The sequence below is a fragment of the Natator depressus genome, chromosome 1 (assembly GCF_965152275.1).
Source record: "Natator depressus isolate rNatDep1 chromosome 1, rNatDep2.hap1, whole genome shotgun sequence".
Lineage (NCBI taxonomy): Eukaryota > Metazoa > Chordata > Testudines > Cheloniidae > Natator > Natator depressus.
This window is the reverse complement of record NC_134234.1, coordinates 269,428,099-269,441,634: the sequence shown is the minus strand read 5'-3', so window position 1 is coordinate 269,441,634 and position 13,536 is coordinate 269,428,099. Positions and strand designations below refer to the sequence as shown.

General features: G+C 43.0%; 2 protein-coding genes across 2 annotated transcripts in view; both read right to left on the bottom strand.

Annotated features, from left to right (window-relative positions):
* POC1B (POC1 centriolar protein B) overlaps window positions 1-12,056 on the bottom strand; it is a 100,751-nt gene extending 88,695 nt beyond the window's left edge. Inside the window, exons 1-3 of the mRNA XM_074941921.1 lie at window positions 11,871-12,056; window positions 10,494-10,578; window positions 80-251 (exon numbers count right to left, since the gene is read on the bottom strand). Of these exons, the coding sequence (XP_074798022.1) occupies window positions 80-251; window positions 10,494-10,578; window positions 11,871-11,885 (272 nt within the window). The 5' untranslated portion in view covers window positions 11,886-12,056. The remainder of the gene's footprint in view (window positions 1-79; window positions 252-10,493; window positions 10,579-11,870) is intronic.
* Window positions 7,255-9,897, bottom strand: GALNT4 (polypeptide N-acetylgalactosaminyltransferase 4). The gene has a single exon (XM_074941920.1). The coding sequence runs from the start codon at window positions 9,741-9,743 to the stop codon at window positions 7,992-7,994; it is 1,752 nt and encodes a 583-aa protein (XP_074798021.1). The 5' UTR covers window positions 9,744-9,897; the 3' UTR covers window positions 7,255-7,991.
* Window positions 12,057-13,536: the final 1,480 nt, after the last annotated feature.

Here is a 13,536-nt window from a genome sequence, read left to right as displayed (position 1 = left end):
ACAGATCTGAAGTTTCTCCGATATTGGTATTGCAGTATCATAAAATATAACCAATATACTTCAGTTATACTGTACTCACATACAGGGAATCCATAGTCTAACAGTCCGATCCTGAGAAGCAGATGCCATGAGGTGTCCATCTGGTGAAAACTGTACACTGGTCACAGCTTCCACATGACCCACAAATCTGAAAGCTCTGGACTGTGGCCTCAAATTCCATATCATAAGAAACCTATCCAAAGAAGATGAGGCTGGCAAGAAATAATTTGAAAGCTATTTTCTGTTAAAAGCAAACAACTAGATCACTTGAAATAATAAGAACTCCGATAACCGCTCAAATTTAAAATACACATGTATTATAGTTACATACTTAACTGGTGACAGTACCTTAAATTCCACTATCATTAACAATCTGTTAATTTTTAATATGGAAGTCAAATGACACAAAATGCTTACAAAAACAATGACTGCTGATTTTGTCAATGCCACTTAATTTATTATCTATTTAATGTTTTGAGAGACAGGTTTGGTCTAGTGGCCCTAGTACAAAGTCTGGGAGCCAGGAACTCCTAAACAGAAATGTTGACACTAACATTGGTTCACTGTGACTTCAGACAAGTCACTATAAATTTTCTCATCTGTAAAATAAGGACATTATTTCTGAGGTGTATTGAGCAAATTAGTTTGCAAAGCACTTTGAAAATGAAAATACTGTAAATATTCCAATAATTATAACACAGGTTTGACAATGCTGAACAAAATTTAAAACATCTGGAAACAGGGTAACAAATACTGCCATTTCTACCTGCAGCTATTTAAAGTCACAGTGGTGACATGAGCCAAATTTTCACAGATGGGTGCCTAAAGTTCCGTCTCTACTGTGGGATTTTCAAAAAGCTCTAAGTGTTGGCCTAACTCCACAGAGGTAGGCCTGTGCTAAAGCTCTACTTGAAAATTCCACTCCTAATATCAGTTTTAGTCTCCTAAATTGGAGCATAGGTGTCCAAAAAAGTAATTAGGTATCTAAGTTTGAACATTTTGCACATTCTTTGAGTCAGTGTGAATTTAATGAGAAACTGAAGGTGTTGGTTCAATAACAGCAAGCACTGGAACATATTTGTGTGCCTTTGCAGTCAGAACAGCTGATCATATACTGTACATAATTCTGTATAATGATGTGTTTAACTTTTTAAGCACAATGTTTTTCAGTCTTTACCTAGAAGTTTCTGAGCAGCTGAATGAAAATGACCAGTCTGGTAAAGTTCTATGTCAGTGCTTCGAAAAGATGAAGGCAGGGAAGGCATGGGAATGACTGGTGTGTAGCGGGTGGGGGATGGCATGATCAGAAAGGAAGGAAAAAAGAAAAAGAAAGGAGAGAAGAAACAAATAATTCCTTCCTCACTGAAAGTGGGAAGAGAGGGGATGGGAGAATAGGATCTCCCTTGCAATTGCAGAAGATGTGAAGAAGTTAATACTTCTCTGCCCAACCTGCACCAGCGAGGGTAGTAATTTGGGAGGCAAGAGATGAGGAAGAGAGCTCTAAATTTAAAGAGACATATACAGCACAAGGCAAGAGTAGTACATAAAATGATGAGCCCGCCAGTAGAGTCTACACAGTCCTCTCCATGGATCTAATCCCCGCTTTTCCCAGAAGCCAAGGGGAAGGGTAGTCTCTGAGGCAAGATGTTATCCCTGGACCCCCTACTTTGGAGGGCGTATGGTTTGTAGGTATGTGATAATTTTTTCTAACTTTGAGAGTTGGTTATTTCATAGTAGGCCCTTTCTAATAATATTTTGTGTTTTTTTCTTTTTTCGCTTCAGGAGAGAGAATTTCAGTTCACCACCTTTAAAATACAGGGCAGATTATTTATTAGGCCACTACTTCCTAAAATAAATATAATCCACAAACCACCAGCAACCCATGGAGCACAAGCTGGCATATCACATAGCACTGGCTCACTTTCTTGCTTCAGACATTAACATATTTTAAAATTACATTCTAACTCCTTCCTTTTACTGCTTTACTCATTTTTTTAAAAATAATCTCAAATAAGCATCTGTCTATATCAAGCTGGGGGGAAAAAAAAAGGAGACAAAGAGACAGACATGAGCACAATTACAAGAAAGGTAATTCAGAGCCGAAGCTCTCATTCCATCCTTAACTAAGGCCCCAATCATGGAAAGAGAACTGAGTCCCATTAATTTCAATCGGATCCTGAGACAGCATGAATATTTCTGCTTCCAGGAATTGGGACTAACTGTGGTATACCTTCTGCATAAGATTTCACACGATCTTAAACCTCTGCAATACCTTAGCACAATAATATAAATTAAGATATTTTAGGATTTCTTTCCTTATTTGTCTTTTGTAAACACAGCATGGTGGGAAAGAAATATTATAAATACATCTATGGTTAATGTTGCTAACAGCAACAGCTTATTTCTTCAACAGTGGAGCTGAAACCATATTAGCAGCAATTGTATTTAAATTATTCTTTATATGTAACAAAATGCACTTTAATAATAGTTACCTTTAAATTAAATTTCTTCTGTTTCTTCATTCCAGTTTAAGATGGTTCTCTGAGTTATCCAAGCAAAGTATTTCACAGAATTTTTTTAATAAAATTATTGTTTCCCTTTTTGCACCATGTTTTCTTTTTCCTCAATAAGATATTATAAATGCATTAAGTTCTACAAAATTCAAATAAAATGTTAAAATACCTATTTAAACATGGCTCTTCCCAGGGAGGGGCTAAATATGATATCCCAAGCCTTTGTAGATGAAGCCTAATTATTACAAAACATATTACTGGATGCATCAACACTGGAAAATGTACTGTGGTATAATGACAGGTTTCAGAGTAACAGCCGTGTTAGTCTGTATTCGCAAAAAGAAAAGGAGTACTAGTGGCACCTTAGAGACTAACAAATTTATTTGAGCATAAGCTTTCATGAGCATTCGATGAAGTGAGCTGTAGCTCACAAAAGCTTATGCTCAAATAAATTTGTTAGTCTCTAAGGTGCCACAAGTACTCCTTTTCTTTTTGTGGTATAATGCCGTCTGGTCTTTATATAGGCATGATACATTGCCATGTTATAGCCTTTAAACACAATAAGTTGGTCCATAGACTACTTTTGTAAAAACAGTTTATAACATGAGCAGGTCTGGCGTATGCACTGCCCACAGGAGATATGTGAACACCTTTCATGTTTGAACATGGTTCTAATTAAGTACCCGCCTACACTACAACAATAACGATGTTTTAAGAGGGCAAAAACTTGACTGTGCACAAATCTCATGTCATAACATTGTTGATTCTTGTCTATGTACAGAAAACAACATTACAACCACAGTTTTACTTAAGTATCTAATGATACAGGCAATAGGAATAAAAATTAAGAATAGATTTTCCTTACATATTTTGCTTTTCTGCATATGAATCAAAGACTTGCACATCCAACAATGGAATGATAGTTATGCAAACACCAGGTTTATACATTTCTGGGCTGCAATTATTAGTAAAATGGCCTTCAATCAAGGATACTTCCTTGGCAGTAAATAAAGACATCTGGACTTACTTCTAGAAGTATATAGAATCATAGAATATCAGGGTTGGAAGGGACCCCAGAAGGTCATCTAGTCCAACCCCCTGCTCGAAGCAGGACCAATTCCCAGTTAAATCATCCCAGCCAGGGCTTTGTCAAGCCTGACCTTAAAAACCTCTAAGGAAGGAGATTCTACCACCTCCCTAGGTAACGCATTCCAGTGTTTCACCACCCTCTTAGTGAAAAAGTTTTTCCTAATATCCAATCTAAACCTCCCCCATTGCAACTTGAGACCATTACTCCTCGTTCTGTCATCTGCTACCATTGAGAACAGTCTGGAGCCATCCTCTTTGGAACCCCCTTTCAGGTAGTTGAAAGCAGCTATCAAATCCCCCCTCAATCTTCTCTTCTGCAGACTAAACAATCCCAGCTCCCTCAGCCTCTCTTCATAAGTCATGTGCTCTAGACCCCTAATCATTTTTGTTGCCCTTCGCTGGACTCTCTCCAATTTATCCACATCCTTCTTGTAGTGTGGGGCCCAAAACTGGACACAGTACTCCAGATGAGGCCTCACCAGTGTCGAATAGAGGGGAACGATCACATCCCTCGATCTGCTCGCTATGCCCCTACTTATACATCCCAAAATGCCATTGGCCTTCTTGGCAACAAGGGCACACTGTTGACTCATATCCAGCTTCTCGTCCACTGTCACCCCTAGGTCCTTTTCCGCAGAACTGAGGAAGCTCTTATATAGGCTCTTCTCCCACCCCTCAATACTGCCAAATTCAGAATAAAAATAATTGGCCATATTGATCATGTGTCTACCAAAGATAGTAAGGTTCCATCGAGAGTGGAACTCCTACTGTACTCCAACCCAGTCCTCCCGAACTCCACAGCAGTGCTGATATTGTTAACAAGATTTAGTAGGACTGAACTGTACTACAGCTTTGACCTTTTGTAGAACTGTTAGACAGTTAAAACACATGATTTGGTCCCATCTACTTAATGCTCAACTATATCATGAGGCTACCTTGCTGTAACCAGGTCACCCAGTAAAATAGGAATTACAGTGTAGATGGACTTAAATATTTAAATCAAATGGGAACATTAACACAACTACGCCTCTATCAAATATTCTCTCATCATTAGTTACAATGGCAAATACATATACAAACAGTAATTCTAAAGAGTTTCTATTTGATGAAAAATAAATTTCTGCCAAAGGGATGGAGAGGCTGCTTAAATTCAGAATCTTCGTTGGGTTTTAAGCAAAAGAGGTTTATTATTATTAACCTTTATAAAATGCCAAAAATACTGGAGTTCATTCTAAATGTAGTGGGCACTAATATAAGTGGCAAAGATCAAAAACAAAACAAAAGCCAGAAAACTAACCAACATTCATTTGTCATTTTTATTACTGTTTTTCAAAAACAACAACAAAAAGCTTACATTTAATCAATGTTAAATTTACATAGTTCCTTTTATCATTTAAAATCAGTAGTTTAAAATCCACATACAGTAATTTTATTTTCCCCAAAATTCTCATAAAACTGATAGAATTAAAAATAGATATATTTATACCTTTGTTTCGCAGAGTATCAGATTTTCCAGAAATCTGTACATAGAATTAAAAGATTACAGTAGCAATGCTTCAATTATGGTTGAGATTGCCATTTCCAAGTTCCTATTATCAGATCTTTATAATATTATAAAAATTGGTCCTATTGGGCAGAAGTGTTACATTCTTAGTCTTATTTTTCTGTTTAAAAAACCTGAAATATGGGATAAGAAAGTTCTCTTGAATTGTTTGTCAGTTATAAGTGCCTTGAAAAAAGTGTAATATTTAAGAAACTTGTTCATTCTTATTTTCTGCTCAGACAGCCCAACAAGTTATTTTTAAATTTCCAATTCAAAAAATAGTCCTCCAAAAGGAACACACTGTTTGCTAGGTTTTTAAAAAATAATAAATGTTAGAATTGAATAAAAATTGCATAGTCTGCATGCACAGTACTTCATTTCCCTCAATACAGTAAGTATGCATGCCATACAAGGTAGATGCCTATGCAAGCCTGAATTCGTTTGGAAGTGTGCATGCTGAAACAAATTTATTTATGGTAAGGCTTTCACAAATGCATATGACCATATAAAGCTTGCTCTTTCAGCACGTCATGGGCTGTAGTCTCTCAAAGTAGTAGGTCAACAGAGGAATGCAGAGGTATTCCTTGGCACGTCAGGTTTGGTGGAATGTGCAAAGGACTGCCTTGCTGATCAATATAATGTGACAATTCCCTTATTCTGTATCAATTTATACAAATCAGATTTCAAATTATTTTAACATGACTAAATTACAGAGACTTATAATGCCCAGCACCACATAGTGGCAATCATTTTTAGTATGGCCCTGCACTACACCCCTAATCCAGAATCTTCCTCATCTAAAAAGAAAAGGAGTACTTGTGGCATCTTAGAGACTAAGGTGCCACAAGTACTCCTTTTCTTTTTGCGAATACAGACTAACATGGCTGCTGCTCTGAAACCTTCCTCATCTAGTCACCCTTCCATCCTAGCAACTCTTGCCCCAGCTTGCTGGTCGCTTCTTTCCCTTCCTCCCTCCAGTCCTTCACAAATTCTTAGAAATACCTCTGAACACACATCCTTTTCCTTCTTGCCTCATTATTTCTAGAAAGTCCCTAGCCCTTTTACGACCCCACTTTCTCCCTCCAAACAGCCATCTCCTTTCCCTTCTGCCTAGCCCTGGAGTAATGAACCAACACCACCTACTATATCCCACTAGACCTTCCGCAGATTTTTATGCTCACTTTCTGTCATTAATTTGTGGCTCTCTATCTGAAGGTAAGAGCTGTCAGTCCAAGATCAAGATTTGGTATCTGGTGGCTACTGATAGACAGCACAAGACGAATACAGAACGAAAAAAAACCCCTGGATTTGCCAAAGCTTAAGCCAGTGCCTAGAAGAATCATGTAGAGGCCCCAAAACACTTGGTACTGGCATTGTACTTTTTCTAGAATATGCAATCCAATGATCACACACCTAAGAAACTTTATTTGATCATCTTATCTATGGTCACACATTTAAACAAACACCTTAGTGCAATGGTTCTCAACCTGCAGCCTGCAGGTCCAATCAGTACACAGTTGCAGCCCATATGACATCCTCAGGGCCACACAGGCCATATACATATTGAGTGAATGTGGCCCACATAACACATAGAGAGCTGCATATGCAGCCCACAACAGTAAATAGGTGGAGAACCACTGCCTTAATGTTGTTATCCACACAAGCACCTCTTTACTTTACCTCCTAACATACTGGTATATAAAATATTACATATATGAAGAAAAAAAAACAAGAAAGAATGCAAAAGATTATGTAAACATAATGGTAGTGTTGAGAATATAAACAAATGTCCAGAAATTGAGTGCTAGCTACTGCTTAGAGCACTCCGAATGTGCATACTAGTTCTGAGAATTCAAAGATGAGAGACAAATGTCAACATGACACCCACCCTTTTCTCTCTCACAGTCCAGATAAATGCACCAGGTTCTTACCCACTATTTTGGGTTCGCCGGCCACACACACTCAATAGTCTCCCACCCCTAACCATCCCCTTCCCACCCCCCAACCTCCACCTGGCCAACATTCTGATACTGCTAGCCCATCTTTCTAGTTCCACTACCTCTAGCATTAGGGCGGGTGGGACAGGTGTTGAAGAATCAAATTGCTTTCAGGAACTAGGGCAAGACTGAAGAGGTGTTCACATGTGGAGGGGGATATGAATTAAGGAATGAAGCATGGCCAGTCCTAAGGTTTCCTGTCTTCCACGTAGTTAGGCAATAGAAACTTTCATTCCTTTAAAAATAATATGACCTCTTCAAAACCCTTAGGAGTTGGCAGATCCCCAATAAAGTAAACACCTGAATGATTATACAACGTACTAAGGATTAAGGTTCTACTTCCAACACCAATGTTAACTCCGCCATGTACTACTGTATTATTTATTCTGTGAATTTATGTCATAATACATATCTGCAATATAGCTAAGTAAACATTGCTGTGAGAACCTTAACTTCTCTAGATTTAAATTCTTAACCTTAATCTAAAGTAACAGATTTTCTTTCACTTGATGTAAGAACTCTTCAGGTCTAAAACAGGTCATGTTTTTCCTAAAACTAAAATATAAACTGAAATGCGAGCAATAATGAATCAAGACCCTACAAAAATAAAAACCTTAAGTCAGTACAAAAAGGCACTTTTAAACATTAATTCCCAGGATTTGCCAACCCACTTTCGTACACTTCAGCATAGGAGATTCAGTTCCTAAACTACTACAGGGAAGGCTCTCAGAGGAAATTCATGTATCAAATCATAGCCAGCCATAATTTACTCTGAAGTTCTTCAGATAATAACTATCATCAATGGCCATTTTATTTTTCAAACTTCCAAATTTGATTTTTATCTGCAGCATTACAAGTCCTCATTTGCACATCAGGCCGACCCTCAGAAGTACGATAAGCACTAAGGCACTTTCCTGAATGAGAATGATAAATAGTCCCATCCTCTTTAAAATGCCATATGATATTTTCTGGGATAGGGGATCTATCTTTTGGGCAGTTCCTCATGCCAATGAAATCCTTTTGTTCAGGGACTTCAGCACACAGTTCAGTCACAGAGTTAAACCTAATTTCTTTACTCGATGTATATTCAAAGAACTGATTGCCTCCTTGACCATGACATCCAAAGAGAGACACATGAGTCCCAGTAGGATTATGTTCAGGTGAATTGTAGTCTAGACATTCTGATGATATTCCCATACTGTGGATAGCTCCATGCCAGCCTGGACGATCCTCTGGTACATGTAAGTTGGAAAAAATATTTTTCAAATACCAGTCAAAACTCTTACATTTCAAACGCTCTCTTAGTAGTTTTCTTTCAGAAATATCACCATAATTTTCTTTTCTTGCTGGAGGATTTCTATTGTAAAAATGTTCTTTATACTCATCCATCCACACTTCAGCAGCACGTGCCGTGTTCTGAAGGAAATTTGGCCTCGCATATGGAGCCCGCTTTGGAAACACATGGCCTACATGGGAACAAGGATGGATCTCCAACGTGCCGCCACACTGCCACACCCTAAATGATAGTTCTAAATTCTCCCCACCCCAGACATCCATCCCTGTGTCATATGTACCAAGATACTCAAAATATTTCTTACTAACTGCAAATAGCCCACCAGCCATAGTTGGGGATCTAATGGGGTCAGTTTTAGATTTCCATCTTTGACGTTCGTGTTCAGGTACAGAATGCCACTGAAATGTCAATCGCCAGTCAAATCCCCCAATCATGGGCTCCCCCGTCTGCATGTAGAATTCAAATGTATTCCAATCAATGGTATCTATAACAGGACAAATGATCACAGTCTCATTCTCAACAATCCTCTCTAAAAGTGGTTCCAGCCAACCAGAGTTACACTCACAATGACAGTCTAGGAATGTGAGGACATCACCAGTAGCAAAGGTAGCTCCAATTAAGCGTGCACGAACCAGTCCTTCTCGTTTGCTGGTTCTTATCAAACGAACTCTTTTCAGGTTACTAATGTACTTTTCAAGTTCAGCCTTCAGATATATTTTATCGCTCAAGTCATCCACTAGTATAATCTCTTTTAGAAGTACTGCAGGAGATGTTTCAAGAACGCTGTGAATTGTCCGCAGTAAGGTTGACCAAGCTTCATTATAGAAAGCAATTATAACGGATGTAGTTGGAAGTTTTCTATAGTTGTAAGATTTGGCTTTACATTCATACATTCGATTGTCCTGTATGTGACGATGCAGAGATATTTTGTCACTCAAATAAATATTAATTGCATATTTTTCAATCAGCTCTTCCTCTAGTTTCTTTTCCTCAGGTGTCAACTGTGGACGAGAGGCCTTACCCCATTCTCCTAGCGCAGAAGAATCAGGAGGAGATTTTTCATAAACTGGACGAGCCAAATCCTCTGCTTTTTCTGGTCTGTCAGAAAAGTGCCTCTCCCATCTCCCATTGGTGACGCTGTCTCCGGTGAAGGAGGCATGGAAGGTAGAAACACACAGCTCCACTACGAAGTAGGCAACCATCAAGAGGCCAAGCAACAGGCAGCTTCTGCCAAGCCAAGTCCATCTTCTGGCCAGATGGATCCTCATTGCAAGCGATTAAAACGGGCAGGGAGAGCTGTAAGTTATTGCAGCGCTCTTCCCCTTCGTGGCACGGCCGGGAGCCGCGGGGGGGCAGCAGTTCCGGGCCCAGGCTGCTGGGGAGGGGTCGGCTGGGTTGCGGCAGGTCCTCTTCTTCCCGGATATCGTCCGGAGCGGGGATGCGGAGCAGCAAAAAAACAACGAAGCTGCTTCCCTCCCCCGCGCGCCCGCCCGCTCCCCGCCTCCTGTGCAGAGCGCCCCCGCCCCAGCTCTCTCGTGCCTTACTTCCTCCTCTCTGTCCCCGGGACAAACCCCTCCCCCGGGCACTCTCCCTCCGCCCCGTGGTTTGCTCAAAAAGTTGTCGCTTAAAAAAGGGGCAGGGAGCCCTTGGCCCGTCCGACACAGAGAAACGCCTCCCCCCCTCCCAGCCCTGTGCGCCAGCCCCGCCTCCGCCGGCCCCACCCGCCGGGGACCGGAGCTAGACTCGGAGCCACACGAGCACGCTTCTCCGGAAGCCGCTGAGAAACTTTCCTCAGTCATTCCGGAGAGCAAACACCGCCTCCTGCCCAAGCGACAACCTGTAGGGGCCACCCACCTGTAGCCATCCTCTAGCTCCTCCCCCTCCGTGCGCTCCAGCGGCACTGTATCCTCCCTCCTCCTTGAGTACAGTCCCGTTGCAGGACCTGGGCGTCTGGATCCTACACAAAGCGTTCAGCATAAGCCTGCAACTCTAACGCGCTACAGAGGTAACAAACTCACCAAGTGCCGTGGTGCTCGGGCTGAAGTCAACGCCTGTGACTGCAGCTTTGTGGCCTTTAAAGGGACGAATTAAGATAGGATCCTCCTGGAGAAGAAGTTAATAAATTGGTTAGTCTCTAAGGTGCCACAAGTATTCCTCTTCTTTTTGCGGATACAGACTAACACAGCTGCTACTCTGAAACCTGTAATATCTGAGAACTGAGTTTTGTGTCATCACCTGATTTTTGTTCTGTTAACCCGGAACTCCCCATGTTATGATCACACCGAGATTAATATTGAAAGGCGGTAGCTTCTCTGAGATACAACTGAAAGATTCTGGGAAAGCAGCAGCGCGGTGGCCCAGAATAAAACTTACTTTCATTATTATAATAGTGGCGGAGGAGAGTACTGCAAAGCATCCTAAAAGCTAGAACGCTGCTCAAGGTTGCATTACTCGGAGAAGTGCGGTGACAGCCAAGAGAGGCCCAGGCACAGGTGCTGGTCTCTAGATGTTGACATGGAGAAAAATCCCGAGAAGACAGGCCCTACAGAATGTCCCTATTATAGCACAGATGTTCCGGAACAACAACCCGCCGCCCATGTGGAATCTGGCCCTGGATGGCAGTAAAAAACGCCGTGCAACAAACAGGACTGATATAGCAAATCATATGCAAGGCCACCCTCCTGCTCCCCTTTAAGGGACTGTAACTCTCCTCTGACAAATCAAAGTGAACGGGCGTTCTGAATGTGTTTTGGTTTGGTTACCGCAAACGAAAACCCTTTAACAGCTGTTGGACGCCCCTTGCTCTCCCTGTTTCAAGGGCAGAGGTTTTCCCGTGGCAGAGCGAGCTGTGACAAGCTGTCCCCCGTTATCTTTGGGCTCCAGGCTCCCTTCCAGGTGGCCAGTTCGCTCACCGAGGAGCGTCCATCACCGATCTGCCCAGACGCCCATCACCGTGACAGCTGAGAGCTGCCCTTAGCGGTAACAGCAGCAGTAGAGGAAAACACGAGGCACTAGCGGGGCTTGTCACCTCCCTTGGGAGCGGCGGCTGGCCGGCTTACGTGCTCTAACGCCGCGGCGCTGGCTCGCAAGCCCCGGGGACAACTTGAACCCAGAGCTCGGCCGGAGACAAGCAGGTCCCGGTGGAGAAGGGGCAGCGCATGGGGCAGGGCCAGAAGGCGCGGACCCCAGGCGGCTCCGCCGGTCGGTGCCCGGCTGGAGACACGCTCATCAGTTCGGGGCCTGGCGGGCGGCTGCCCGGGGCTCCCTCAGCGCAGTCAGCGGGGGGCCCACCCCTCCCAGCGCGCACAGCAGAGCTGCCGGGTCCCTCCCTTTCCTCTGCCCCAGGAGCGGGGCTCGGCGGGCAGCGTCTCCCCCAAGCCCGCCCACTCCCTTACCAGCACAGACGCCATGGGACAGGGGCCCAGCGCGCCCGCTCCAGGCGCTGCGATCCCCTGTCCTGCAGCGCCAGCGGCCGCCCCACGGCGCAGTCAAAACCCCCGCGCTCCAGACCCGACTAGCCGAGCCCCGAATTCGACCCCAGCAGTAGCCCCTGCCTTGCCGAGGGCCCCATCCACCCCTGTGAGCGCGGCGCCGAGCTTAGAGCCGCATCCATGCGATAGGCACTCGATTCGCCCTTAAAGAAACAGTGAGCCCCATCCCCAGTTGCTTGGTTACCATGAGCGTCCATGTCCCATTCTGCGCAGCCCCCCTCCTCTCGTCAGGGACCACGCCCCCAGAGAGGCCCGCGCGCAGCTCAGCGCCTGGCCTGCCTCCGCCCCCGCCAGAGCGCGAGCGCCTCTGCCTCAGCAGCACGGGCCCAGCGGGACTGAACTCGCAACGATGCTTGAGCTGCTGACCCGCCGCCCGTGGAGTGGGGGAGCCACCTTCGTTTCTAATGCCTTAGGAGTCAGGGAGAGTTAGACTCAAATCCCCCTCATGTCAGCCATGCTCCGTGTTGTGGAGGGGGAGTTGCGAGGGGGAAGGGACTCACTCTCCTGGGGGCTGGGCTGGGGGCTCCTAGCCGGGCTTGGAAGGACGGGATTTGTATGGTAAATGTGGGCAAATGTCAGTGAATTTAAATTTCACACACAGGGTTCAAAAAATACATTCATCTGCCCCCATTAAAACGTAGGACAGGCAAAGTAAGCAAAATGCTGCTTGAGGACATGAGTTTAACTGAAGGCTAGTCACTTGGTAGTTTTTAAACAGGTGGTATGGACAGTTTGTGTTTGAACAGTTAGAAAGCTCTAACTTTTAAAATCTCACTGTTCATTGTCATTAAATAATTGTCCTCCCTCATAACTTCCCACAACTGTGAACATTTAATTCAATTAGGTTTTTTTAAAAAAAATGCTTAAAATTAAACCTACATTATTTACCAAAATTTTAAAAATTGAGTTCTGCTAAGGCTACTTCTACTTGAAGAAGTATGATGCTGAATGAATTCCACAGAGTTAGGGAATGTGATGTGCAGTAGCAGATTTCAGGGACTTCCATGTTGGTTTCCCTTTATAGAAGAAATCAGTAATGCAGAATCTAAGTATTTTAAATGGGGTAACTTATTTTAATTTACACCGTATGAAATCAATACGTCGAAGATTGAGGTGATCAGAAATTACAGTAATAGAGGATTTATATGCCCTCCTCTAAGACCAATTTACACCACAAAGGCAGTCAAGCAGCACACAAGCAACCCCTTCTTTCATCAATACCCAGGGAGAAACTCTAACCCCAAAACTGACTAGTTAGAGACACGGAGATAGATCAAACTTTCCTGCTGCTTGCAACAGCTCCTCCCAAAAAACCATTGCAAAACTAATAGTAGCAGCATTTCTTCAAGCCTGAACAGTACTTGTCCAATAAGAGAAACATTAAACCTACAGGTAACAGTGCTAGCTACTGATTCTTGCCATAAAAATATGTATAAAAATGGCTGAAAATGGGCAGAATCCAAAATTTGTTTAGCCATCATTAATGGGGTATGGACTGAATCAGATCACAAAAATTCCTTCTCCCAGATGTTGCATTCCTTAAAGCCAGACAGGAAGAAACGGATAAACC

Coding starts and splice junctions, on each gene's coding strand:
- GALNT4 (XM_074941920.1), bottom strand. CDS start 9,743: ATGAGGATCCATCTGGCCAGAAGATGGACTTGGCTTGGCAGAAGCTGC.